This window comes from Furipterus horrens, unplaced genomic scaffold (genome assembly GCF_987537825.1).
Source record: "Furipterus horrens unplaced genomic scaffold, mFurHor1.1.pri manual_scaffold_4, whole genome shotgun sequence".
Classification (NCBI taxonomy): Eukaryota; Metazoa; Chordata; class Mammalia; order Chiroptera; family Furipteridae; genus Furipterus; species Furipterus horrens.
The window spans coordinates 152,157,466-152,183,104 of NW_028327174.1; the positions used below are offsets into that span (position 1 = coordinate 152,157,466).

The window sequence follows — 25,639 nt, forward strand, 5'->3', positions numbered from 1 at the left end:
CGGGAAAAGGATTCTGCAGGTGTAATTGAGGACCTCCAGATGAGATCATTCCGGATTATTCCAGTGGAACCTAAATCCAATGACCGGTGCCCTAATCGGATAGCAGACACAGAGAACAAAGCCATGTAAAGACAGAGGCGTAAATAGGAATTACGCAGCCACAAGCCAAATAATGCCTGAACTACGGAAGTGAAAGGGGCAAAGGTTTCTCCCCTAGAGCTTTAGGAAGCTGTACAGCCTTGCCAGCACCTTGATTTTCGTCTTCTGGCCTACAGAGCTGTTGGAGAATAAATTGTGTTGTTTGACACGAGTTTGTGCTGTTAGTTTTCGCATGTGTAAAATGGGGACACTCTCCTAACGTTTCATTTTCTCAAGTGGAAAATGGGATAAATGCAGTCTGGAAGAACGGGCAGACGTTAAAAATGGCAAACATTTATTGAGCGCTTATCATGACCAGTCGCTGTACTGAGAGCGTTCCATGGATGACTTAGCTATCTCTATTTTATTGCTCAGGTAATCAAGGCTCAGAGAAATTCAGTAATTTGGCCAATGCTACACAGCGAGCAAGCGAAAGAAACGAGATTACTATTCAAACCGACTCCCGAGGTATCCCTTTTATCCTCTGCACTAGACTGCCCGGAGGATGCAAATTAACGCACTCTAAAAACGTTAAGTATTTTAGTACTAGTTCAGGTTACATGAAATAACAGCGCCAACAAAGCCGGATACCAAAAAATTTGGTCAGCCCCCACGAGAAGGCGCTGTCTTCCGGGGCACGGAAACGAAAGGGTTAATGACGTCACTTTCAGGAGCCGCAAACACGTCCTCGCCGACGGATCTTTTCAAGGGCCAAAACGCGCATGTGGCATAGCTTTGATTCTTCCAGAGCAGGTAAGTAAGAGCGGACCAATAGAAATGCCGTTTTCCTGGCTAATCTCCGCCCTTTAACCCAAGCTCCCCTGCGGAAGTAGAAAAGAATGAACTCGGGGGCGGGGTAAGTCCCGGAAGCGGAAGCGGCAGCCTGAGCCGGGAGCAGTTTCTGCTTTGAACTACACGTGTTCGGTGAGTGTGGCGGGCTTGGCGGCGATCTCTGGCAGGGATTCCCCCCTTACCCGGCGCTGAAGTCGGAGGGTCTTGGGGCCGCCTGCGAGGCCAGAGCTGTTCACACCTGTCACTCGCCGGGCAATCTTTTTTGGTCTTTTCTGTCGTGGGAGTTTGGAGATTGACGGGAGCCTGGCGACCGGGCGGGTTTACAAGTCATTTCTACCACCTTGTCCAGAGAGTGCTGGAATAGTCTGACTACCGTCATTCTCTAAACTGGCCCGCTGTAGTTGCATTCAGCCTTTTTGTCCTTCGTTTGGCAGACGTCCGCTTTGCGCTCAACCTAGTGCTGGATACGAAGTTTACAAGATGGATGTACAGTTGCAAGTTCTGAGCGCTGGGAGGGAAACTTGCCGGGTACTGGGATGGAGGACAGGGGAGTCTGAAGAAGTTATCTTTAAGCCGGCCTAAAGCATGACGAGAGGCAACCCTGAAGTCTGAAAGCCAGGGGAAACTACTTTAAGCGGAAGCAGTGACTTGGGCTAAGTCCCTGAGGTAGGAGCTATAGAAAAGGAACCAATGTAGTGAGGCGCAAGATAAAATTAGGGGGCGGGGCCATGGTGGGGAAGTTTAGGTTTTCTCTACAGTGGGAATACATTCCCCTTTATAGAAAATGATGAAGGCTTATGAGCAAGGGAAAAACATGATAGGCCCCTAGTTATTTTTAGAAAATATATATAGTTTGTATTGTTGGTTATATAATCGGAGATTTTTGATGGTATGGATTAAGGTGGTGATGGTGGAGATCGAAGTTGGAAAGTTAGGGTGTTTTTTTTAAAGGGGATTGAAGAAGACTTACTGAAGGAGTGAATGTAGCAGACAAGGGAGAAGGAAATGTCAGGTAAATCGTGAGGTTTTTTTCCTTGAGCAGTGGAGTGGAGATGGAGAAGAATAGGGTGAAGAAAAGATGAGAATGTTATTGTTTGGGTGTTGTTTGCAGTGGAGATAAAGAGTTATATTTTGGACTTAGTAAGTGTAGGGAACATACCGTGAATGGAGGTATCAGGTAAGCAGTTAGATACACAAGTTGGAGCCCAAGGAGATGTTTCTGCTGGAGAGAGAGTTTGGGAGTCCTCAGGATAGAAAGCCATGGGATTGAATGAGATCACCTAGGGAGAAGTGTGGAGAGAGAAGGGAAGACTTGAGAAATGCCAACATTTAGAGGTTGGGTATTGAGTGTTTACTACTTTCAAAGTGCAGTGCTAAGTTTGCTGAAAGGATTTAAAGAAGGATCGGTTTCTCTATCTCTGGGAAATCCTGCTATTTCCCTTCACAAGGCACAATCTGGGCTTCAGCTCTGTGGCTCCCTGAACACTTTATATATACTTTAGTTATAATGCTTATAAATACTGTACTATAGTTGGTAAATTTGTATCTCATAGGAGTGCAGGTTAGCAATTCTGAACCTAAATGTGTGCTGGGGTTAAACAATACACAAATTGTAGATACGGAGAGGCAAATTTCTCACTGTTAATGAAGTTATAAGTAATCAAGAGAGGGAGAGGAGAGATCCCTCTAGCACTTGATTAGAATTGGAGACATTCGTAGGAGCCTATTTAATAGTTACAGAAATACAGGTTTGTGTTGTACACACAGATTAGTATCCATATACATGTATACTGGTCCTGTTTGGTTAAAAATACCTGGAAGGAATGACACCCCCGCAACAGCAAACACACCTAGCATTCATATCCTGGTTTTTAAATACCATTCTTAGTCAAAGGAACCAGCATTTCATAGTGAAATGGCTGATTTCATGGCTATCACAGGGAAATTACAAGGTGAACTTAGAACAAGGACCAGGAAGTGAGGACATACTTTTTCTAAAAGAAAAAAAAAATGGGTCTTGTCAAAGGTCACAGCAACCTGAAAGATTTTTCCCTAGCCAATGTTGCAAGAATTTGAGCAACAAAATAACAATAGTATTGTTATAACTCCAAGTAATAAAATATCTATGAAACCATACTCATGTAAATAACTGATTAAATAAATGGGGAAGAAGAAACAAATTTTTTTCTACCATAAAATTCAAAATAACAAAGGTAGAGGTAATGAGGGAAATACAAATTCAACATTAAAATAATATATTAATTGATGCAGGCAAGATTCACAGGGGAATGCTAAAATTATTGGGAGATAGAATATTATATAATCTCAAAATGTATCACCCAAAACATTTATTAGTTGCTATGCTGATTTTAACATACATATTTTAACATATGCATTATTATTTCTCTCTCAAGGAAGTAGAACTTAATTCTCCCCTTCATTTTGGGTGAACGTAGTGACTTTATTCTAATAAATACAGTAGGGAGAGGGAAGCATAGTAACTTTACAGTTGAGGAACCTGGCAAACAGTACTTTAACCAAGTGATCAAGGCTAATATTGCCAGTTATGATACAATGTTCCTAGTAATATGATGTGATGTCAGGGACACTTTACCTCTGTGGTATTGTTCCCCACAAAATCCATAAAGCCATTCTCATCGTGAGAAAATATCAGACAAACCCCAAATGAAGGATATTCTACAAAGTGCTTGACCAGTAGTTTTCAAGTATCTCAGTCATGAGAAACAAGACTGACAAACTGTCACCAAAATATGGTTTGAGTAGAGATCCCTAACATCTATGCTAGGGGGCCAACTTTTAGAAATTTAGGAATGAACTGAATATGCAACTTTGGAATGCAGAGAAATAGCCAAATGACTTTTGCTCTTGACATATTCTGCATTCAGGAACCTTGGGTAAGTAAGGGGTTATGTTGTCTGTCCTGTGTACAATGGGATTTCTGTACCCAGAAATGACCTGTTAGGCAGATTTCTCGAAATGAACTATTATATTTTTAAATGGAGTCCTATTTTGGAGGTCACTGAAAATTACTTAATAATAAATTTGAAATTAGTCTTTGTCTTAGCTACATTGAGTTACACATAAGGATCTTTTAGATAATCCTTTATTTTCATTTATTGAATTTGAATATATGGTAAATCAGTCTGTTGTTTGTTTCTGACTTTTCAGAGCAGAGACCGAAGAAAACAAATGATAATGCTGTCAGATTCTCATTACAAAATCTTCCTGGGTTATAAGAAACCCAAACACTCACATGTATGTCATATTTAATGTTAATAATGGTCCTTTTTTTTTGGAAAGATTTTATTTGTTTATTTTTAGAGAGAGGAGAAGGGAGGAAGAGAGGGAGAGAAACATCACTCTGGTTGCCTCTCACACACCTCCAACTGGGGACCTGGCCTGCAACCCAGGCATGTGCCCTGACTGGGAATTGAACTGGCAACCCTTTGGTTCACAGGCTGGCACTCAATCCACTGAGCCAGATCAGCCAGAACAATAATGGTCTATTTTTAGCCAGTACTCTTGCTGAAATATTGCCTCCAAATATATCACACATTAGCCAACATGGGCACATGCAGGTTTTTGTATGTGTTCTTATCTATTTGTGTTGGTATCTTGTTTATTTTCAGTTATAAAATCTTAGAAGCAGTAATTTTTTACTTTCTGAACATGTGTGGGTACCCACATGAACTGTCCTGCATCTGAACTTAAGCACTAAATGTGGGCGTGACTATTTATTGACTTTTAGATGAGAGCAATTCAGTGATACTTTTGGGTTTTTTGTTTTCCAGAGTTGCTGTGATGGAAGTCAAACCAAAAAAGAAATTCACAGGAAAAGGTACAAAGACATCTCCAGAAAAGAAAAGATTTTATAAAAACAATGGTAAGATAGCCTTACCAAAATATGCTTTCCATGTGGCTTGTTTGGCCCTTATAATTCAAGGGAGGGTTAGGAGGGGTTTGTGGCATGGAGGGGCATGTAGCATGTAGCCTGTATTCATGGGTTAGGATTCTGATTAAAATAATAAAAATTGGTTTCACTGTGTATGAGTATGTGTGTTCTCTGTGAAACTAAGACATTTAAGGAATTGTCTGGAAAATCAGGGGGTGCTATATTCATAAAAGACTCCTCGTGTCAGCTAGTGACACTGTTAACCCATGTTAGTCACACTAATTCACATTTTATTTTAACATGATAAATTGTGGTTGATTAATACATACTGCTGGTAAACCATATACTTTACCTTCAAGCTTTCTAGTTGTGATGTCTTTATTATTACATCAGGTCTTAGTATTGTAAAATAGGAAAGTCTGTGTAAATTATTAAATGTTTCCTAAGCAATCCTTTTTCTTTTTTTTTCCTTAGCAGCAGTCTTAGGGCATAGCTTTTGCCATTTTCATTTTTTATTAGGTACTTAATTTGCAGGCTTTGTTAACCAAAGAAGATATTCATCTAATAACTTTATTATAGGCTTTGAAAACTATTTTCAAAATTAGAATTTTGGAAAATAACATCTTTAATTTGATGATACGGTATATCTCCTAAATTCAAAGTGTTTATTTTATTTTTAGCTCTCTATGGTGTTATTGAAATTTTTGAAATAATGTGTAAAGACTTTAATGACATGCAGTCATTAAAGTAGAATACAAAGGTATATAAATAATAGCTTCTTTCTGTTCTATGCTTAAAATAGAGAAATACAGCAAACTGACAACTGGTTATCTTTAGAATTATAGATAGTTTTTATAATCCATTTCTCTACTTTATAGGTTTTCTGTAATGATTCTGTATTATATGATACTCTTTTTTTTTTTTTAATTTATTTATTTTTAGAGAGAGGGAGAGAAACATCAATGTATGGTTGCCTCTCGTGTGCCCTCAACTGGGGACCTGGCCTGCAACCCAGGCATGTGCCCTGAGTGGAAATCAAACTGGTGACACTTTGGTTTGCAGGCCGGCACTCAATCCACTGAGCCACAGCAGCCAGGGCATGTTTTGGTATTTTAAGTCTTGCTCTGCTCCCTATTTGAGAGTAAGACAAAGTATGTTTTACTAAAGAGGGTATAATTTTCTGTAACAAATACAACTCAGTAGATAAAAGAGGCCTAAGCTCAGGATCATTGAACTAATAATTATTTATTTTTGTCACTAGATTCTGGTTCTTCAAAGACATTTCCAAGAAAGGCTGTTAAGGACGGTGGGCCTAAAATCACATCTAAGAACTTTCAGAAAAGTGCCACAAAACCAGGGAAAAAAGGTGTGAAGCAGTTCAAAAATAAGCAGCAAGGAGATAAAATACCAAAGAACAAACTCCAGCAGGCAAATAAATTCAACAAGAAGAGAAAATTCCAGGCGGACGGTAAAAGTGATGGTAAGCACTGATTCCTTCAGTGTAGTTTTTGCGGAAGCCGTACCCTGCCTGGGCTATTGCCAGAACCACTGGGCACAGGGACTCTAGAAATCTGTTAGAGTCCTCCCATTCTTGTTCCTGACAGGCAACATTTGGGGTGGGGGTAGATGGGATTGAATAAACAACTGAAAGCATCTTCCTTGGTCATAAATGTCCTTTGGTGCTTAAGAGTTCCTTATGTCCTAGTCCCTTGCTGAATTACCCTAGCTGTGGAGTTAAGCTAAGTTGTAATGGCTTTATACAGAGGAATCTCAATAAAACACTGCTTTTAATAGGCTAAAATTTATTTATTAATGCAGTCATTTATTAAACAAATATTTGAGTTTTCTATACTATTCTTGGAAATGGGAAGAGACTAACAACCAGTAAGTGTGCAAGCCCTGTCCAATTAGCATAAAAACTGGCCTTAAGTAATGATTGTGTATAGCTAAATATCTGCCTTGGCTAAGGATGTCTTGGTGAATAAGAGACATAAAAGACCCTGTTTTCACAGAGCTTAGGCCACTCTCCTATAGTCAGCTCATCAGGTGGCTCAAATCCAGCAGACAGTTCAAGGAAGGTGTAGTGTGCACATAGCGTATTGGACTTTCATTGGTTCAGGACCAGTTGCTGACTGGGGGCATGCACTGGCAGGGCTCCTACTTGTCTACTGAAACAAACTCCTAATTTCTTTGTCATGTTGTTCCGGGGGTCTTTCTAACTCCGAGCTTTGCTGTCTGTTGTACAGCGTGCCCCTCTTGTGTGTTATCTTGCACTTGTCTCCAGGTTACATCTGCCACCATGCCTATACCTTCTCTGCAGCATCATGGGAATTTCTCTGGGGTCTTTTATTCTCTTTTTCTCCAACATGGCATATCCTAACCCAGCTCCTTTGCTGTCAACTGAGACCATGCCATCCAGCCTACTCAGTCCAATTCCCCAGCCCTGGGCCCTGCTCTGTACTCCACCTGGGGCTACTCTCTGGCTAGAGGGACAGCAGCCTTAAGACAGGAAGGTTGGGGCAGAGGAAGGGAGGGAAGTTTTTCATTTTTTCTCATTAGACCTGTAGGTCCTTTGGTGCTCTGGTTCCACTGTTTTCTCTTGATCCTCTTTTCTTTCTCTTCTTTCCACTCCCACACCCCGTAGTTTTTCTTCCAGGCTCTCTTTCTTATCTCCTCTTTGCCACCCTCTCTAATAGTTCCTAAATCTTCCTTTCCCTACTGGAATTCTTGGCACCTGCATTTTAAATACATAGATTCTCACATTAAGATCCTGTCATGCTGTAGTCTGGTTCCCTTTTGCTATGGGAGATATGTTCCTGACATCTCAAAATGGAACTCTGATTTTATTTTCTTATATTTATACTAGCAACTGAGGGAGATTGGATACTAGGCATTCCCCAGATTGGTATATCTACTGCAACCTAGCATGGCCTGTATCAAGGGAACCCAAATGTTTGTGGAATTAAATGATGGTATAATATTAATGGTAAATATTTCTTCTGTTACCTATACCTCTCTGTTACCAGTCCAGGAATAAATAACCAGTAAGGGGAATAAATATGTTGTATATTGTATAGCCATTAAAAATTATGGTTTTTATTTTCATGGAAGAACACTTAAAATATAGTTATTAAGCTTAAGTGAAGACAGTAAGATTCTGAATTTTTAGAAAGAGTAATATAAAACATGCATAGGAAAAAGACAAAAAGTAAATCATGTTCACAGGTATATCTAAGTTTTGAGATTATAGGGGAATTTTTTTGTATTTTCTAGGTTTTCCTTAATGAGTGTATTTTCTAATCAGAGAAAGGGAGATACTTAGAAAAATAAATTTTTGAAGTGTAATATTTATTATTTTAGCTTTTCCTGTAGGGTTTTTTCCCTTTGCCCATTTTATTTTATATTTTAGTATTCCATTACCATTGTCTCAATTTTTCCCCCTTTGTCCTCCTCCTCCCATCTCACCCCCCTGTTCCCACACTTGTCCATGTCCTTGCGTCATTCATACATGCTCTTTAGTCTCTTCTCTTCTTTCCACCCTTATTCCTCACCCCTCTCCCCTTTGGTCACTTTCAGTCTGTTCCACGTTTCCATACTTCTGATTCTATTTTGTTCATTAGATTCCTCTTATAGGTGAGATCATTGGTATTTATCTTCCACTGACTGGCTATTTCACTTAGCATAATAGTCTCCACTTCCATTTATGCTGTCGTAAAAGGTAGGAGTTTCTTCTTTCTGCTGTGTAGTATTCCTTGTGTAAATGTACCACAGTTTTTTTATCCACTCATCTAGTGATGGACATTTAGGCTGTTTCCAGTACTTGGCTATTGTAAATAGCACTTCTGTGAACATAGGGGTGCATAGGTTCTTTTGAATTGGTGATTCGGGGTTCTTAGGGTATATCCCCAGCCATGGAATCACTGGGTCAAAAGGCAGTTCCATTTTTAGTTTTTTTGAGGAAATTCCATATTGTTTTCAACTGTGTCTGCACCTGTCTGCATTCCCACCAACAGTGAGTTGCTTTTTCTCTGCTTCCTCTCCAGCACTTGTGTATAGATTTATTAATGCTGGCCATTCTGACCAGTGTGAAGGGACATCTCATTGTGGTTTTAATTTGCATCTCTGATGGCTATTGATGTTGAGCATCTTTTCATATGTCTATTGGCCATCTGTATGTCCTCCTTGGAGAAGTGTGTGTTCAGGTCCTTTGCCCATTTTTTAATTGGATTGTTTGTCTTTCTGGTGTGGAGTCATATGAGTTAAAACTAACTCTCCAAAGAGTTCTTTGCAGGATACTCATATTAACAATACACATTTTATTTAGTTGTTCTTTGTTTGACCTCATCAGGCTTTTTGATTCAATTGGTTAGGTTCTTAGATTTTCAGGATAAAAATACTAATAGACACTTGACTTTTATAGAATTACTCTGTAGAGAACCTAGGAATTTTGATTGTGTCTAGTCATGAGTAAGAGGCAGCAGAGCATAAGTTTCAGAGTTGTCTCTAGATTTGAATCCTGGCTCTTCCACTTACTAGTTGTATTATCTTGAGTTAGGAGCTTAACGGCATGATGTCTTTGTTTCTTCAATGTGAAAAACAGGGTAATAATAGTACCTATCTCCTAGCAAATTTCTATGAATTTTAAAAAAATTCTCACCCAAGGACATGTTTATTGATTTTAGAGAGAGGGCAAGGTAGGGAGAGAGAGAGAGGGAGAGAAACATTGATATGAGAGAAACACATGATTAGTTGCCTCCCGTATGCATCCCAACATGGGGCCAAACCTGTGACCTTTTGGTTTATGGAACAACACTCCAGCCAACTGATCCACACTGCCCAGGGCACACATTTCCAGTATTTCGTACAGTATTTAGGATAGTCATCTTGCTATACATTACCTCTAGACTTACTCATCCTATGTAGCTTCAACTTTGTACACTTTGACTGGCAACTTTCCATTCTTCCCGTCTCTGTGCCCCTGGTAACCACTGTTCTACTCTGCTTCAATGTATCTGACATTATTACATTCTACATGGAAGTAAGATTTTGCAGTCTTTTTTTCCTATGTCTACCCCAGAACTCATCTTGTTTAAAAAAAAAAAAACTCACCTTACAATAGAGTTGTAAGAATTAAATAACTTAATACATAACAGCACTCAGAATAGTGAATTTTTCATTGTTGTTTTTCCTGGTTTTATTTGGACTAATGAGGCTAATTTTTGTTTACTTTAAGAACTGATTATAACTAAAGTCCAATGAACCTAAAGAAGGATTGCTTTTACCGTCCTTTTGGTTTCCCTTTTTTCTTAGTAGGTATCCTCTTAAGAATCAATAAATAGCTGTTGAGTGAATGAATGGCTAGTTTCAACCAAATTTAAAATTTATAAACTGCTCAGAAAATGAAATAAAGTGTAAGTTTTATAGAGAATATTTCCCCCCTTCTAGTTTCCCCATTGAGTATATGTAGATCCTGATCAGTGATTGCTCTTTGTACCTGATTTGTACTTGTTTGTGGCACTTAGAATGTTAAATGTAATCAGAAATAATTTTTATGACTAGAGTCAGCTGCCAAGAAACCCAAATGGGATGATTTCAAAAAGAAGAAGAAAGAGCTGAAGCAGAGCAGACAACTCAGTGATAGAACCAACTATGACATTGTTGTTCGAGCAAAGCAGATTTGGGAGATTGTAAGAAGGTAATGCTACTTAATGCACTTTGTTACTTTGTAAATAGTGAGATATCCTAAAGGAAATGGCACAGCACTGGGATGATGTAGGGAGCACCCACAGCACTCCATAGAGGCTTCAGTATTTGGATGTCTGCTCGTTGCGCAAATGTGGGGAATCCTAAGGATGCTGTCAGATATGTTTATGAAAAGGTATTAGAGTTAAATTGGATTTGACATTCTTCCTGAAAGATTTCTGAAAAAATGAAGGACAATTTCTTCTTATCAGCTGGTTTTGAGATACTTAAGTATTTGGTATCTTGCACTTGTTTTATTCTTTATTTATTTATTTCTTTTTACTTTTGAAATTCTGGCTGTTACAATTTAGATTGATGCATGAAATTATACCTTGTGAGATGAGTTTCTGCCTTCGAGAAAATTACTTTTCTCTGGCTACTCTGGAATACTAATTTTAATGTCAAAAGGGTTACTGCTTTCAAAGAGAAAATCGCACCTAATTGGGTGCACATACACTGAAAGAAGTTCGAGTTTTGCAGGTTTAAGATCATGTTTTTACTTAAGCCATGTTTCTTCCTTTTATTCTCTTCTATAGAAAAGACTGTGACAAAGAAAAAAGAATGAAGTTGATAAGTGATTTACAGAAGTTGATTCAAGGAAAAATTAAAACTGTAAGTAGGACATATGTACAGTTGCAATTTTAACAATTAAAATTGATTTACTCTCAATAAAGTATAGTTGACTCTGTGACAGAGGAAATTGTTTTTATTTTAAATGTATTTGGCCAAAAATTTCAAATACTGACTAAAATGTTTAATAATGAGAGAATTTATTGCTGGAAAATTGTAAAAAGACTGTCAAGTATTTGGCTGTGTCATTTTAAAATAATTTACTTAAATCAGTGTTCTTTAAATTATCTTGAAGAATTTATTAATTCAATAGTATGTGTCAGAATGCCTTGTTCTGAACGCAATATGCTTTCTTTTCCATCACCATTTATCCCCCCTATAGCCTCTTTCATCTCTACCCGCCCCCCGCCCCTGCCTCATCTTCACATTATTGATTGTTTATGAGTTCTTTCTCTTTTTTTTCTTTTTTTCTCAATCCCTTCACTCAGCCTGCTCTCTGTCTGTGAGTCTATTTTGCTTCTTAGTTAGCTCACTTTGTTCATTAGATTCCACATATGAGTGAAACCATATGGTATTTGTCTATCTGACTGGCTTTTTCACTTAGCACAGTGTCCAAGTTCATCTTCCATGCTCTTGCAAAGTGTAAAATCTTTCTTCTTTTTTATGGCCAAGTAGTATTTTATTGTGTGAATGTACCGTAGCTGTTTTAGCCACTCGTCTGTTGATGGACACTTGGGCTGCTTCCAAATCTTGCTATTGTAAATAATGCTGCAGTGAACATAGGGGAGCATATATTATTTCAAATGAATGTTTCAGGGGGTTTTTTAGGCTAAATTCCCAGAGTTGTAACTCCATGTACTTTTGTATGTTCTAAATTGCTGGGTCTCTGTGTGTGTGTGTGTGTGAGTGATGCAAACATGATTACTTCTTTCTTTTCTTCCATGATTTTCTAAACATGCAAAGATCTTTAAAATATAATTGATTTGCGAGTTCTAAAGTAGTTTTCATTGTTGCTATTTAGTCCTGCTTTATAATAAACTTCTATTGACTTGTGTGTATTTGGATAAATACTTAGTGACTGTTCACTTGTAAGACAACAAACTCAATAACTTTGGGGACTCTGGAGGGGCAGTGTGTGCCAACCCAGAGGCTACGTTCCAGTTCAAAGGGATGTCTTGAAGTAGGAAGTTCCCAGCTGCTGCTTTCTTATAAATCCAGCAGGATCTTTAAAAAAAAAAATTTAAGTTGATTTTAGTAAGAAAGAGGGAAAGAGAGAGAAAAAAGCATCAGTTTCTGGTGATTACTTATGCATTCATTTATTGATTCTTGTATGTGCCCTTATTGGAGATTGAACCCACAACCTTGGAACGATGCTCTAACCAACTGAGCTATCTACCCAGGGCTCCAGCAAGGTCTTTTTAGTATAGAACTGTTCCTCTCATCTAGCAATCTATTATTTTCTATTTACAAGTAATTTACACTCGATCCTTTCTGAATTACCCTTAGATTATTACTACATGCCCATGGATGCGGAAGTTAGTCTGGTGTATAAATCTGGTGTTCAAATAACGCTGCTGCTTGACATATGTGTGCCTTTAGACAATGACAACTTCTTTATTATTTATTGTGAGCTAGGAGTTGTGCTAACCAAAGCATATGTTAGTTACTTCTTTACCTTAAAGGTCATTATCACTATTACACATTTCATACATCTGGGACTCAGACAAGTTAACTTTCATCTCCACAGTCACAGAAATAGCAGGTTCCTAAACTTCCCGTAAACTTACTTTTCTCAAGTGTAAAGCGGGAATAACAACAGCCCACTCTTCAAGTTGCTTTGAGGTCTAAATGAGAAATATATATTTATAGTACATATATTGGTTATCGTCGTCGGCAGCCGTCCGTCTCGAGAGACGATGGTGTAGCTTCTTAAGAGTCTATCTGCACCGCCGAGAATGGCTGTGCAGTCCGACTCGGGAGTGACACGGTATCTGTCTCCTCCCGTGTTGAATCGACATCTTGCGATGACGCTGGAGTGTCCTCTCCAGTGAAGCTGAAGCTCCAGAGCCTGGGCAGGGTGATATGGAGGGTCTGCTGTTGCCCATGCAGCAGACCCCCCCTCTCTTCGCAGCTGAAGGGTCCAAGGGAAAGACGGAGTCAATACAGCTTGGCTTCAGGTGCGCCGCAGGAGTTGCTGGTGTTGACTACAATGTCGAACCGCCTTAGGGACTCCGGCTCCGGATTTTCTGTCGGGGTTTACTCCCTTAGCCTTTCCCCTGAAGAGGTATGCCGCAAGGCAGCAGAGGTTTTTTGGAGTCAGAGTTTCCCTTCTCTGATGTGCCCTGACTGGAAGATCGAACCAGCGACACTTAGCTCGCAGGCCGACGCTCAATCCACTGAGCCAAACCAGCCAGGAAATATTGGTTATATAGTTAAGTAATATATGCATAAAAACAGCCCTATTTAAAAAAATTTTCTTTTTTTTTAGTTTTAATCATAACTGTCTATATAAATATCCTTAAGGAAATTCTTCTGAAATCTATGGCTTTGATAGGTGTGTGCCTTCACATTCTGATTTTAAAGACTGACTGAGCAACAAATAATAAGCACTCTTCGACTGTAGTGTAGCATAGTAAAAAATAATTTTGCATGACTATTGGTATTGCTACAGAAAATTGGTGAGCCAGTCCTTCAATGAGAACCTAATCCATCCAGTAGTGTGAGGAGAGGATGGATTGGGGAATCATATTTGCAATAAAACGAATTCTAGGAATTAATTAGATGTGTGTTCAGGGAATCATAATGAAAATGTCAGAAATGGAAGGATTAACTTATAGTTGCCAGTGTGTGTATAGATTCGTTTGCTTGTATAGCAAGATTTTTTTTAGATCTATCTTGCATCCATACCTTCAGTTGCCAAAGCCAAACATTCTTAGATGTAAATAATAGAATAATGGAATTTTTGAATTGGAAAATTCCCCTTGTAGAGAAAGTAACTTTCAGAGAAATGAGAAATCTAGTGTGTATAATCATTAGATAGGTTTAGATTGCTTTTTGATTTTAATTAATAGTGATCTTTACCTTGCAAAATGGTTAAATCTGTCCCTCTCTCAATGCCATATAGTAGGCAGCAAAACCAAAGAATGCCATTTTGCACAATTAAAATAAATATATTTACTCCATAGTAATGTAGATGTAATTTTATCCACGAAGACTACCTTTTTTCTAACAAGGAGTTCTGAAAGAGGTAGCACTGAAACATAAATAACAAGATTGAAGCACAGATCTCAGGGATAATTAATCTAAAGGCTCAATCTCTTTCCTACAGATTGCATTTGCACATGATTCAACTCGTGTGATCCAGTGTTACATTCAGTATGGCAATGAAGAACAGAGAAAACAGGCTTTTGAAGAACTGCGAGGTATTTCTTATTTGAAGATTAGTTGTAATCATTTGTAATGGTCACTTGTTTGCTCTTGAAATACCCAAGACTATCCTGGGAAATAATTTCATTATGGGAAAGCTATGTGTCCTCTATAGAAACATTTTGTTTTTATTTGTTTTGTTTTATTTTTTGCCTGAGACAGAGTTAGTTGTTTGTATTTCCAGAATTGTTCATTTATTTAGTTCTTTCCTTTGCTTCTAAAGAGTCATTGTAATGTTATTTTGTTTTTCAGATGATTTGGTCGAATTAAGTAAAGCTAAATATTCCAGAAATGTTGTTAAAAAATTTCTCATGTATGGGTGAGTTGTTTTATTGGTAAAATATTTTTATTATTTTTTTAAAGGTGTGGATACTGATTGTTTGTAAATGTTACTTAAAAGTTTGTGACCATAATAATGGCCCTCAACAGGTGCTTGTAATATTTGCAGGGAGTTCAGTCTTAAAAATAGTTATTGAAGTTAAGGTAAAACGATGCTGCTGCCTTCACCCTTCTTAGGAGTGTATCTGGAAGCCCTAGAAGAAGAGAAGTAGGATAATTAACTTGTAATTTGTTACCAGTATGTAGAGGGTAGAGGGGCCAGAAGGGCCGGTGAGTAGACTCAGGCAGAGGCAGTGAGTCAGAAAATGTCAAGATGGAACGATTTTCTGAATCAGGTGGAACTGATACTTGTCATGATTGCTCTTTTTGAGTGTAATAATGTGCCGAAATATGCTAATCAACAACAACAAAAGTACAATTAACAAAATTTTCAAAATCTATTCCTGACTATAATTATCAGCTGCTTGATTTTAGGATGTAATATAAATACTTGTGATTAACTCCTGTCTTAAAAGAGCATCCTTAGCATATGTTTTACTCATATTTCCATGCATCTTTGACTTTTACCCTTGCTCTTTCCCTGCTTTTTTCAAGCTGAACAATTTAATAGGAACTGACCTTTATTGAGCACTTGTTATGGGCTGGTCACAGTTCTCGGTACATCTTAACTCTTTTAATCCTTACATCAACCTTATTCTCTCCATTTTATGAATGAAGAAGCTGAGGCACAGAAAGGTATAATAACTTGTTCAGGGTCTTCCAGCTGGTAAAGAGAGCAGGTTTTGACTACTGAGTAACTGGGAAAGCTTGAGGTAGACAATAGAAGGCAGTTTGATTTTCTTTCTCATAAGCATTACTCTGCGGTAGACCCCCACCACCGTCCGGTGATGAGCTGGTCTCAGGAACTCTGTTGGTGTTAAGCTAAGTTTTGTTGTCTCCCCGCTTTTTCCTTGTATTGCTTATCTTTCCCCATTATTGCATCGGGTTTAGGAGTAAACCTCAGATTGCGGAGATAATAAGAAGTTTTAAAGGCCACGTGAGGAAGATGCTGCGGCACGCGGAAGCCTCCGCCATCGTGGAGTACGCATACAACGACAAAGCCGTTCTGGAGCAGAGGAACATGTTGGCAGAGGAGCTGTATGGGAACACATTTCAGCTTTACAAGGTCACGTTTTAAGGCTTTTTTTTTTTCTATGTGCTCGCTCTTACCTTCTGATGCCCTGTTTTCAGAATGTATTTTTACTCTGGCTGGTCCTTTAAGAGACCATCTTAAAGTAGTGGATTATTTTGTCTCTGGTGTAGTGAGCAAGTGATTATACTTTTCCTTTCACCCAGAGCACTATTTTTAAATACCCTTTTAATTGAACCACTTTTGTAACTCCCTCCCAGGTGCTGTGTGTAATGCGTCAGACTTCCATTTCTGCAGTCAGACAGCCTGAGGTAGAAGACTTAACAGTTAGCGTAGCTTCGTAAGTGCCCCCAACCAGCTTTGACAAGGACATTGGGCTCCCTGTTGCTTCCTTTCCTGTGTTCTGTCACCTGTGTGGGTTATCCTTTTCCGGGTTGTATCTAGAGAAAAAGGGAGTATAGAGACCTAACCTTGGATATAGTACAGGGATTGAATCTGCAAAAGGCCAAAAATGAGTCTAGAGCATTTAAAGAATCTGTTTCAGACCTTGGGACATAAATGCCCACACTTGTCTCCAGGGCTATGGATTTATTCCTGTGTTGCCTCTACTGATCAGATTCAGTTCCTGGGTTGAAATTTGTAACAGTCATTATAGGAATGTGTAGGTAAGAATGAAACACATTGTGGCAAGGATTTTCAAACTGATTACTTGATCTCGTGATTAAACGTATGCTCGGCGCTTGACAAGTACCTGTTGGCTGGTTGAGTTGGGTGGTTGTTTAGCCTGGCTCTTTAAGGGCAGTGGTGGGCGTATACACTGAGAATCAAGAATTATTCCATGTGTTCATTTACAGTGGGGCTTTTTTAATATGACTATGGGAAATCTGAAACTTAATTTAAGATTGATTTTCTTTGTTATAAAGAAACTTGATTAAATTTAGAACGATTTGATTTTTTCTTCTGTTGCAGTCAGCAGATCACCTAACTCTGGACAAAGTATTAGAGGTACAGCCAGAAAAACTGGAGCTTATCATGGATGAAATGAAACAGATTCTAACTCCAATGGCCCAAAAGTAAGAAAGCTTTTGTTTTTTCTTAACAAATAGCATTTGAGGAAGGAAAATTTTGTATAACCCTTGCGTAGAAAGGGTGGATAGTTTTCCAAGTATAGTCTGTTTATTTCATTTGGATTGCAAGACTTAGAATAGGGCATGTGATCTTCTTGGCATTTGGACCATGGTGGAATGATTAAGGTGTAGCCTGAGACCAGATAGCCTCGCTGTGACTCCTGGTGCCCCCTCAATCACTAACTGTGTTACCTTGGGCAACTTAACTACTCTGTGCCTTGAGCTGTTAATAGTGCGTTACACTCAGAATAATGCTTTGCCCATAAAGGTAACGTGTTTCTGCCATCTGCTTCGACACTCAGTGCGAACTTGTTGTCTTTGGTGCCTGATCATCAGCCTTCACTGTACACTTGAATTCATCCATCACACCAGGAAGCTTAGGTCAATTAGGCATTGCAGTTACTGATTCTCTTTTGGTCAGCTCAGGTTTTAACTTTGCTAAGATTATTTTATGAAACTGATGCATTGTAAAGGACACTTGACAGAAAGAAAATAGCTATAAAAATAGGTCCACATATGGGTTTCTAATCATGTGTCCATGGTTGGGTAACAAATACAGATGTCCTTATTTAAGAGAGTGTATTTTTAATGATTTCATCTTTGATGATTAATACTAGATATTTGTTATCCTGGTTTTGGTCATAGATGGCAGACAGTAAAATATTTTTATAGTCTAAAAGGGTTTTTTTAATCTTCATATTGTTGAGAGATACTGTCATTTGATGAATTACATTTGCCAAAACCATTTCACTTGCTTTGATTACTTTAGGACAACTGAGGTTACCCAAATCTGTATTGCTTTAGCACCAGGTCTGACGTATTCTCTTTTCCCTTTTTTGTTTCCAGGGAGGCTGTGATTAAACACTCACTGGTGCATAAAGTATTCTTGGACTTTTTTACCTATGCACCCCCAAAGCTAAGATCAGTAAGTTCTTGGTTTTAATTTTTAAACCAAAACAAAAGAAGAGCCATGTTAACATGTAAAACACTTGCTTTGATATACATTGTCTTTTGGAAATTTTAAAGTTATTTATTTAGAAAAGATAACGCACTACACTTCCTTTGAGCAAATCTGCTAATTGCATTTAGATTTTTACCAGAAGACAATAGAATTGACCATAGTTTTATCAACTCCATTGAATTTTTATATTTTAACTATAATCCAAAGTATCCTGTAGCTAACCTAATCTAAAAATTAACCCACAAATAGAGGGGTATTCAGCATTCAGGTAGTTTGGAATTCACTTGTGCCTATACAAAAATAATATGTTGGTGTTAAAAGATTAGAGGACACTTATATAAAACTAAATGAACCATGAAAAAGCGAACTTTATATAAGAGAGGAAAAAGAAACAGATTGAAGGTAAATTTTACTGTCCTTCAAGTCAGTGATGGGAATACAAATGAGAATTCATGATTTAATCCCCTGAAATTTGCTTGCTTTATCATTCGGTGAACTCATTGTTTATTTGTCTTAATTCTAATAATAAAGGCTAACTAAAATAATGCCACTGACTTCTTTTTTTAATTTAATCTTTATTGTATTTTTTCATTACCATTCAGTACCCTTACATCCTCCTCCCCCCAGACACTGACTTCTTCACAAATACACCAGACTAAACGTTCATAGAAATTTTGACTCTACCAAAATTGACATACAAAATAATTTTTCTAAGAATAGCCACAACCTAATGGTATGGTTCAGTGACTATCAGCTGCTGCTGCTTTTGGGGGAATTCTCTCCTTTTCCTACAGAGCACAGTACCTCAGAATTCTAGATTTACTGAGGCAGGACTACATTTTCAGAACTGAAAAAAACGTTCATTTGAATATATTCATTGGTGGGAAATATTTCTTTTTAGTGTTAAATGTGTTTTAGTAATTAAAAGAACAAATCAACTTAGTGTGAATATAAAGCAATGAGGCAAATCTCTGGCCCTGGGGTATTTTCAAAAGAGAGACTCAAAAGAAAACCTTTGAGGATTATAGAAGCATAACTGGAATATGTATAACTCTCCAACCAGATGGTTTTGAAGAGACTCATACATTCAGGTATGGAAATTGAAAGCTGTGTTGTTGAGATTCATCCTGGGTAAGGATCATAAGATAGATAAGGGTGAAATTGCTTGTTCCTTATTGATGAAAATAGGCACCTACCTTCCCCTCTCCTGGCAGGAGGTCTTGTACTTATTAACTTATTAACTTATTTAATATAAATTTTTAAATTGGGAATGGACAAGGATGGGCCCCTGCCATTGTTAACTGCCAGAATTCATGCTAGACTTCCAAAATATAATTTAGAAATTATATGCATTGACAATGCAGAATAAAGATTAATAATAAGCTAACCTACCTTGTAAGAAGTTAATGGTTGGTTTTCTACTAAAGGGTCATTGATAGTGTGGACCTAAGTCTACTATAGAAATTAATTTTATTAGGGAATGTTACTTAATGTTTTTATGGTGAGTTATTAATGTGATTTTTGGAGATAATCCAGTGATAAACTAAAAAAGAGAAACTTTTTTAGCCAGAATTAGTGTTTTGGCTTTCTGCTGTTATATACCTATCTCTTCCAGGAAACAGCATTTTATTTATTTTATCTGGCTTTTCTGTTACCTTCTTACCATAGCTCCTCCTAGCTTTCCTTTTTGTTTGAAAAATCATTTAAAATAGACTATACATGTACATTCTTTGAATAGATATTACATTTGAATATATAGTCATATTTTATAAAATAGATGGGTATTTTAATAGAATTTGCTTGCCAGCAGTACTTGCCATTCCTGATGGAAAAGAATATTCCTAGAAAAATGTGTGTCTGTATGCTTGTCTACAAAATTAAATTGTTTGCTACCTATAAACTTTTTCATTCTCTGTACTTAACTGCTCCGAGTAAACAGAATAAAGAATAAGAAAATATAAGCCCTGGCTGCTGTGACTCAGCGGCTTGAGTGTCGGCCTGCGACCCAAGTGTCTCTGGTTCGATTCCCAGTCAGGGCACATGACTAGGTTGCACGTCAGGTCCCCAGTTGGGGGTGTGAGTGAGAGGCAACCACACAGTGATGTTTCTCTCCCTCTCTTTCTCCTTTCTCCTCTCTCTAAAAATAAACAAATTAATTAATTAATTAATTTAATTGTTTAAAAAAAAAACTATATTAAAAAAAAAAAGAATAAGAAAAAGTAAACCAAAGCCTTGGTGCCATTTGTTCCCTAGGAAATGATCGAAGCCATCCGTGAGGCGGTGGTCTACCTGGCACACACACATGATGGTGCCAGAGTGGCCATGCACTGCCTGTGGCATGGCACGCCCAAGGTAAGTGTGTCGGCTTGACTTGCCTTTCCCTAGACTTTCTGCCTTCTTTGTACATAAACAACTTTATCTTTGCAAAGTTTTGTCTCAGGGCCTCACAGGAATTGGCCTTCTTTGGGCCTTCTGTGGGCCTAGTGTATTTCTTTGCTGCTGGAGTTTTCATTAAAGTATGAAAACCTTGAGTTGTCATTGTTTGGGAAGTAACCTGTCAAGCAAATAAATATAATACAATTATGTATGTTAGGCTCACATTTATAGGAGTTTTGGTACCTCTGATAGGTTCTTTGATTCCTCATTTAATGATCTTAATGAGGGAGAAGATAGTGAACACATTTGATCATATGGGTGTTAAGTACTTAGAGGGAAAAGCTAAAAGTCCGTATTAATTACAGAAGTTTAACAGAACTAATTCTCATTTCTTTGATCAGTGTAATTCTGCCTTTAGAAGATAGTTGTACTTTGTCTACTTTTTAAAATTAATAGAAATTTAGTTTCTGTTCAACAACTATGAATTGAATGTCATAGACTTTCTATATTTGAAGACAGTTTAGACACTGGAAGGGGAACCTCTCAATTTTCACTGTAAAAAGAGGTCATTTCACTCGGTTTGCCTTGCAGCTGATGATTTTATGTCTTCATATTTATGTCTGAATGGATTTCATATACAAGTCTAAGACTATTGGGGAAAAAATGGGACAACTGTAATTGAAAAACCAAATAAAAAAAAAAGTGAATAGTACATTGCAATTTTTTTTGTTCTGAATGCATAACTATTTTCACTAATGAAAAGCATCACATTCCAATTTCAATTTAATATTGTTTAAAGTTTTTGCTTATGAAATACCTTTTATCTATAATTAAAAGTTGAGAATTTTTTTTTTTAAGGACAGGAAAGTGATTGTGAAAACAATGAAGACTTATGTTGAAAAGGTGGCTAATGTAAGTATAATAAAACTTCATATTTAAAAAATTATTTTTAATAAAATGAAATCATGTCTATTATAGAAAATTTGAAAAATTCTGAAAATTACTAAGAAATTTATGTTTAATTATAATCTTTCTCTGCATATGCATGCATTTTAATATATTAAATTTACACAAAATGAGATTTCTCCTTTATTCATTTAACATTGTATTGTGACAGTTTTCATTTTTATTAGATATTTTTGAAGATCCAATATTTGCTACCTTATTTAATAAATTTGTTCAGTCATGTTATTAAAAATGGAAATTACTGCCTACAATAAATTCTAGTTAAGTTTTGTAGTTCACTGGAATCCTTTGGAGATGCTGTAACAGCTTTCCTGGTGAAATTTGAGGATACATAAAATTTTTCTGAGGTATTAATGACCTCAAAAAATTACATTTATGTATTTAAATACTAAATAGTTTTCCATAGTATTTGTAGAATGCAGAATAGGGCAAAAGTAGGTTTACAGTGGTTCATATGGAAAATAATACAATAATTAATAATACAAGAATAAACTTTTCATGTTCTCACAACTGCAAACCTATTTTTGATCCCTCCCACCCCCATATTTGTGGTAGCAAACACTATAAATATTTTCCAGTCACTTCATATGTTTTATAGCTTCTCATTTACTGGTGAACTAAAATTAGTGATACCAACAACTTTTCCCTATAAAAATCTAATGAGAACTATTAATCTGGCAAATACTTAATATAGTAAATGCTAATTCAAACACATGCTGCTGTGTGATTGTATACGTACGAGGTCTGTCTAGAAGGTGTGCAGCCATGTAATATGAAAAATAGAGACATTTATTGAAGAAGATACAAGATACAAGGAACATTATACATAGGACAATGACACCTCAGTCCCCTTCAAAGTAGGCACCTTGAGGCCTCTACGCAGTTCTCCCAGTCGTCCTCAGCTGTTCTGTCATATTTTCTTGAATCTCACTGGTGGTTTTAAATCTCTTTCCTTTCGAAGGTGACTTTAGTTTGGGAAAAGGCCAGAAGTCACAGGGCACCGAATCTGGGTTGTAGTGGGGCTGGGTCACCTGGGTGATTTGATGTTTCACCAAAAAACTCTGCACGAGACATGATGCCTGAGCAAGTGCATTATTATGATGTAGCTGCCAATCACCAGTTGCCTATAGCTGTGGCTTTCTGAATCATCGGAATAGTTTCTGTGGAGGAATGTTAAAGCTTCACTTAAAATTTGATGCAGACTTGTTGCTCCGCTTGCTCAGTCATATTGAAAGCTATGGCCACATCATACACATGCTCACTCAACGGCATCTACCGACCCCACTGACCAGTGCACTGAAGTTGTCATTGTTCATGTTCATTCCAGTCCACTCTCCTTAGCTGCCAGGTTATATTGGTGTCCCACAAACCATTCTCATTCTGTTAACAATGGTTGGACTTTTTCTGGACAGACCTTGTACCTGCTGTCTTCTGTAGGGTTGGAGACCAAGAAGAGAAGAGTATAAAACCACTTAAAAGGCTGGTAACTTTTTTGTAACAAAATGAAATAAGATTCTCTAGTGAGTTGTTTCCAGAGTATGAGAATGTCATAAGTCTTTTTTAATAACATTTTAATTTGAATATTTTAAATTAGAAATGAATAAAAATAGGATGTTAGAAAGTTCAAAAATGTATTAAACATAAAAGACATTTTTAAGTAATAAAATTAGGTTGTTTTAATTTTATAGTCATAACAACTATATTTTTGCGAAACATCTCTGCAAGGCTTTGTGAAGGTAACAAGAAATTAACAATGCAATATATTTTTTATCTCAAAAAGAGTTGCTTCAGAATGGGACAGATAGAGTAATACAACCCAGAGTTTTGGTTTATGGGTTATTTAGAAGCATTTAATTTCCAAATATTGGGAGTTTCTTGACATACTTTTGTTATTGTAGTCCCTTGCAATTTATGAAGACTTATTCTATCGCCTATCTTAGTATCCTGAAAAGAATGTGTTTCATGGAGTTATAGAGAAGAATACTCTATGAATGTCAGTTAGATTAAGGTGGTTGATTGTATTCAGACCATCAGCGTCATTACTGATATAAGTATCATTGTTTAGTTACATCAGTTGCTGAGAGAAGCCTGTCAAAATCTCTAAATGTAATTGTAGAATTATCTGTTTCTTCCTTAAATTTATTTCCAACTACTTTTGTAATCATCCAGAGATGTTTTGTGCTTGGCCATGTTTCTGTGTGTAGGAACTGAAAAATCAGAAACCAGTGCTTGTGTACTGTATGCACATTGTTCTCTACTGTGTTACTTCACTTGAATTAATCTCAGGGGCCATTTTATTTCAATATGTATACATCTTATCTAACCTCACTTTTTTTAATGTGCCATAATATTTCATTATACGACTTCTATAATCCACTTAACCAGTCCCTACTATTGGACACTTGCATAGTTTCTAGTTTTTTGTTACTTCAAGTAATATTCCAGTACATGTCCTTTGTGCACATGTGGGAGCATGTCTAGAAGGTGAATCCAGACCTAGAATTGCTGGATCAGAAGGTACATGTATTTTAAGTGTTCTAGATCTTGTCAATTGCCCTTCAAAAAAATTGAACTACTTTACATTCTCACCAACAACATAAGTGTGTCTGGTCTTTTTCAGACCTTTGCTAAATTAGTATGTTTTCACTTCTGCCTACATAATAGGTAGAAAATGGTATTTTATTGTTTTAATTATTGCCCTTAATTATGAGCATTATTTCATGTGGTTAAAGCCATTTGTACTTATCTTTTTCTGTGAACTGACTCTTTATGTTCTTTGCCCATTTTTAGTAGATTGTTGGTCTTTCTATAGTAAATATGTTAGACCTTTGTTGTTTTTCTCTAGTTTATTTCTAACTAAAATGTACTACCTGCCATATTCATTAGACCTGGCTCTGAATGAGAGTTACCAAATTAAAAAAGATTCATATTATCTAGGTTACCAAAAGAATATGCCACAAACTCTGAATGCACTTTTTCTTTTAGGTATATTTTATTGATTATATTGTTACAATAGTTCCATTTTTTCCCCTTTGCTCCCCCCCCGCCCAGCGCCCCTCTCCTCCAGCAATCCCACCCCTCCCCAGTCCATGCCCATGGGTCACGCATACAAGCTCTCCGGTTTCTCCCTTTCCTATATTATTATTATTTTTAATTAATTAATTAAATCTTACAACAATAAAAAAAATAACAATCTCTCCCTCTCAGACTTAAGACCCTTTATAATCTTATACAGGACAATGGGTGAAGGTCTCATGCTCCTCTAGCTGCTTCAAGCTGGACATGGTCATCGTCCTACCTACCCTTGGGTCCAGAAATCCCTAATAAGAGTGGAGGTGCGGAGGGGAGGGTGGCCTTCCCTCATGGGGAAGGATTGTGCAGACTCCAGGTCAGTTGGCTGTCCCCGGACAATGGCATGCTTGGTTTAACAGGCTGGCATCCTTGTATTGTGGGGGCAATAGATTTCCAACAGGGTTAAAAGACATCATTCAATTCATAACCACTAGATGACAAAAGACAGGTATTAATTTTTCAATGGCCCACATTAGGGAAAAAAGAAGGGTTTCTTTGGAGGAAGGTGTGCCAGACACATCTCACCTGTCCAAAACCCTTTTGCCCATTATACTTAGTTTGGGCTGAGGGGAATATTTTAGGTTTCCCCCTTCTTAGACCTCTGGGTCCTTTCTGTCCAAGCCATTAGGATAGAAAAGAGAAACCTGTTTTAAGGTGAAGCCCACAGACCACCCCATTCTCCACCAACCCAACCACTGAGTTCAGCCAAACCGTTGAATCTCAGGAGGCAGCGATGCAGACAGGATTAAGTGAGGCCTATATGTACAATCACTCAGGTAGTGAGATCCTAGGCTTATGCCCTTTGAAAACAGAAAACACATGTTAATTTATGCAACATAACCCACAAATCAGTCTCTAAATATGTACACCTTTCTTATTGGAAAGATTCAGTTGCAAGGCAACTGATATTCTTCTTGCCTGTAACTTAAGCATCTGAATGCACTTTTTTTTAAACATAAAGTAGTTAACTGAGAAACAACATCAGCATCATTAAATCTATCATTTCAAGAGGTGACCTGACCATTGTGAAAGTCAGTGTATAGCATGATCTCTTGCTGTTAAACTTTAAAAGCAATTATTTTTATCTT

General features: G+C 37.4%; 1 protein-coding gene across 2 annotated transcripts in view; it reads left to right on the forward strand.

Annotated features, from left to right (window-relative positions):
• Positions 1–998: 998 nt before the first annotated feature.
• PUM3 (pumilio RNA binding family member 3) overlaps positions 999–25,639 on the forward strand; it is a 42,229-nt gene continuing 17,588 nt past the window's right edge. The window contains exons 1-12 of one of the 2 annotated variants that reach the window (XM_090274138.1): positions 999–1,062; positions 4,743–4,834; positions 6,105–6,323; positions 10,403–10,538; positions 11,122–11,197; positions 14,484–14,577; positions 14,834–14,900; positions 15,911–16,085; positions 17,019–17,122; positions 18,023–18,101; positions 20,391–20,489; positions 21,372–21,425. In XM_090274138.1, the coding sequence (XP_090130264.1) occupies positions 4,753–4,834; positions 6,105–6,323; positions 10,403–10,538; positions 11,122–11,197; positions 14,484–14,577; positions 14,834–14,900; positions 15,911–16,085; positions 17,019–17,122; positions 18,023–18,101; positions 20,391–20,489; positions 21,372–21,425 (1,185 nt within the window). In that variant the 5' untranslated portion in view covers positions 999–1,062; positions 4,743–4,752. The remainder of the gene's footprint in view (positions 1,063–4,742; positions 4,835–6,104; positions 6,324–10,402; positions 10,539–11,121; positions 11,198–14,483; positions 14,578–14,833; positions 14,901–15,910; positions 16,086–17,018; positions 17,123–18,022; positions 18,102–20,390; positions 20,490–21,371; positions 21,426–25,639) is intronic. The other variant, XM_090274139.1, reaches the window with a different exon arrangement.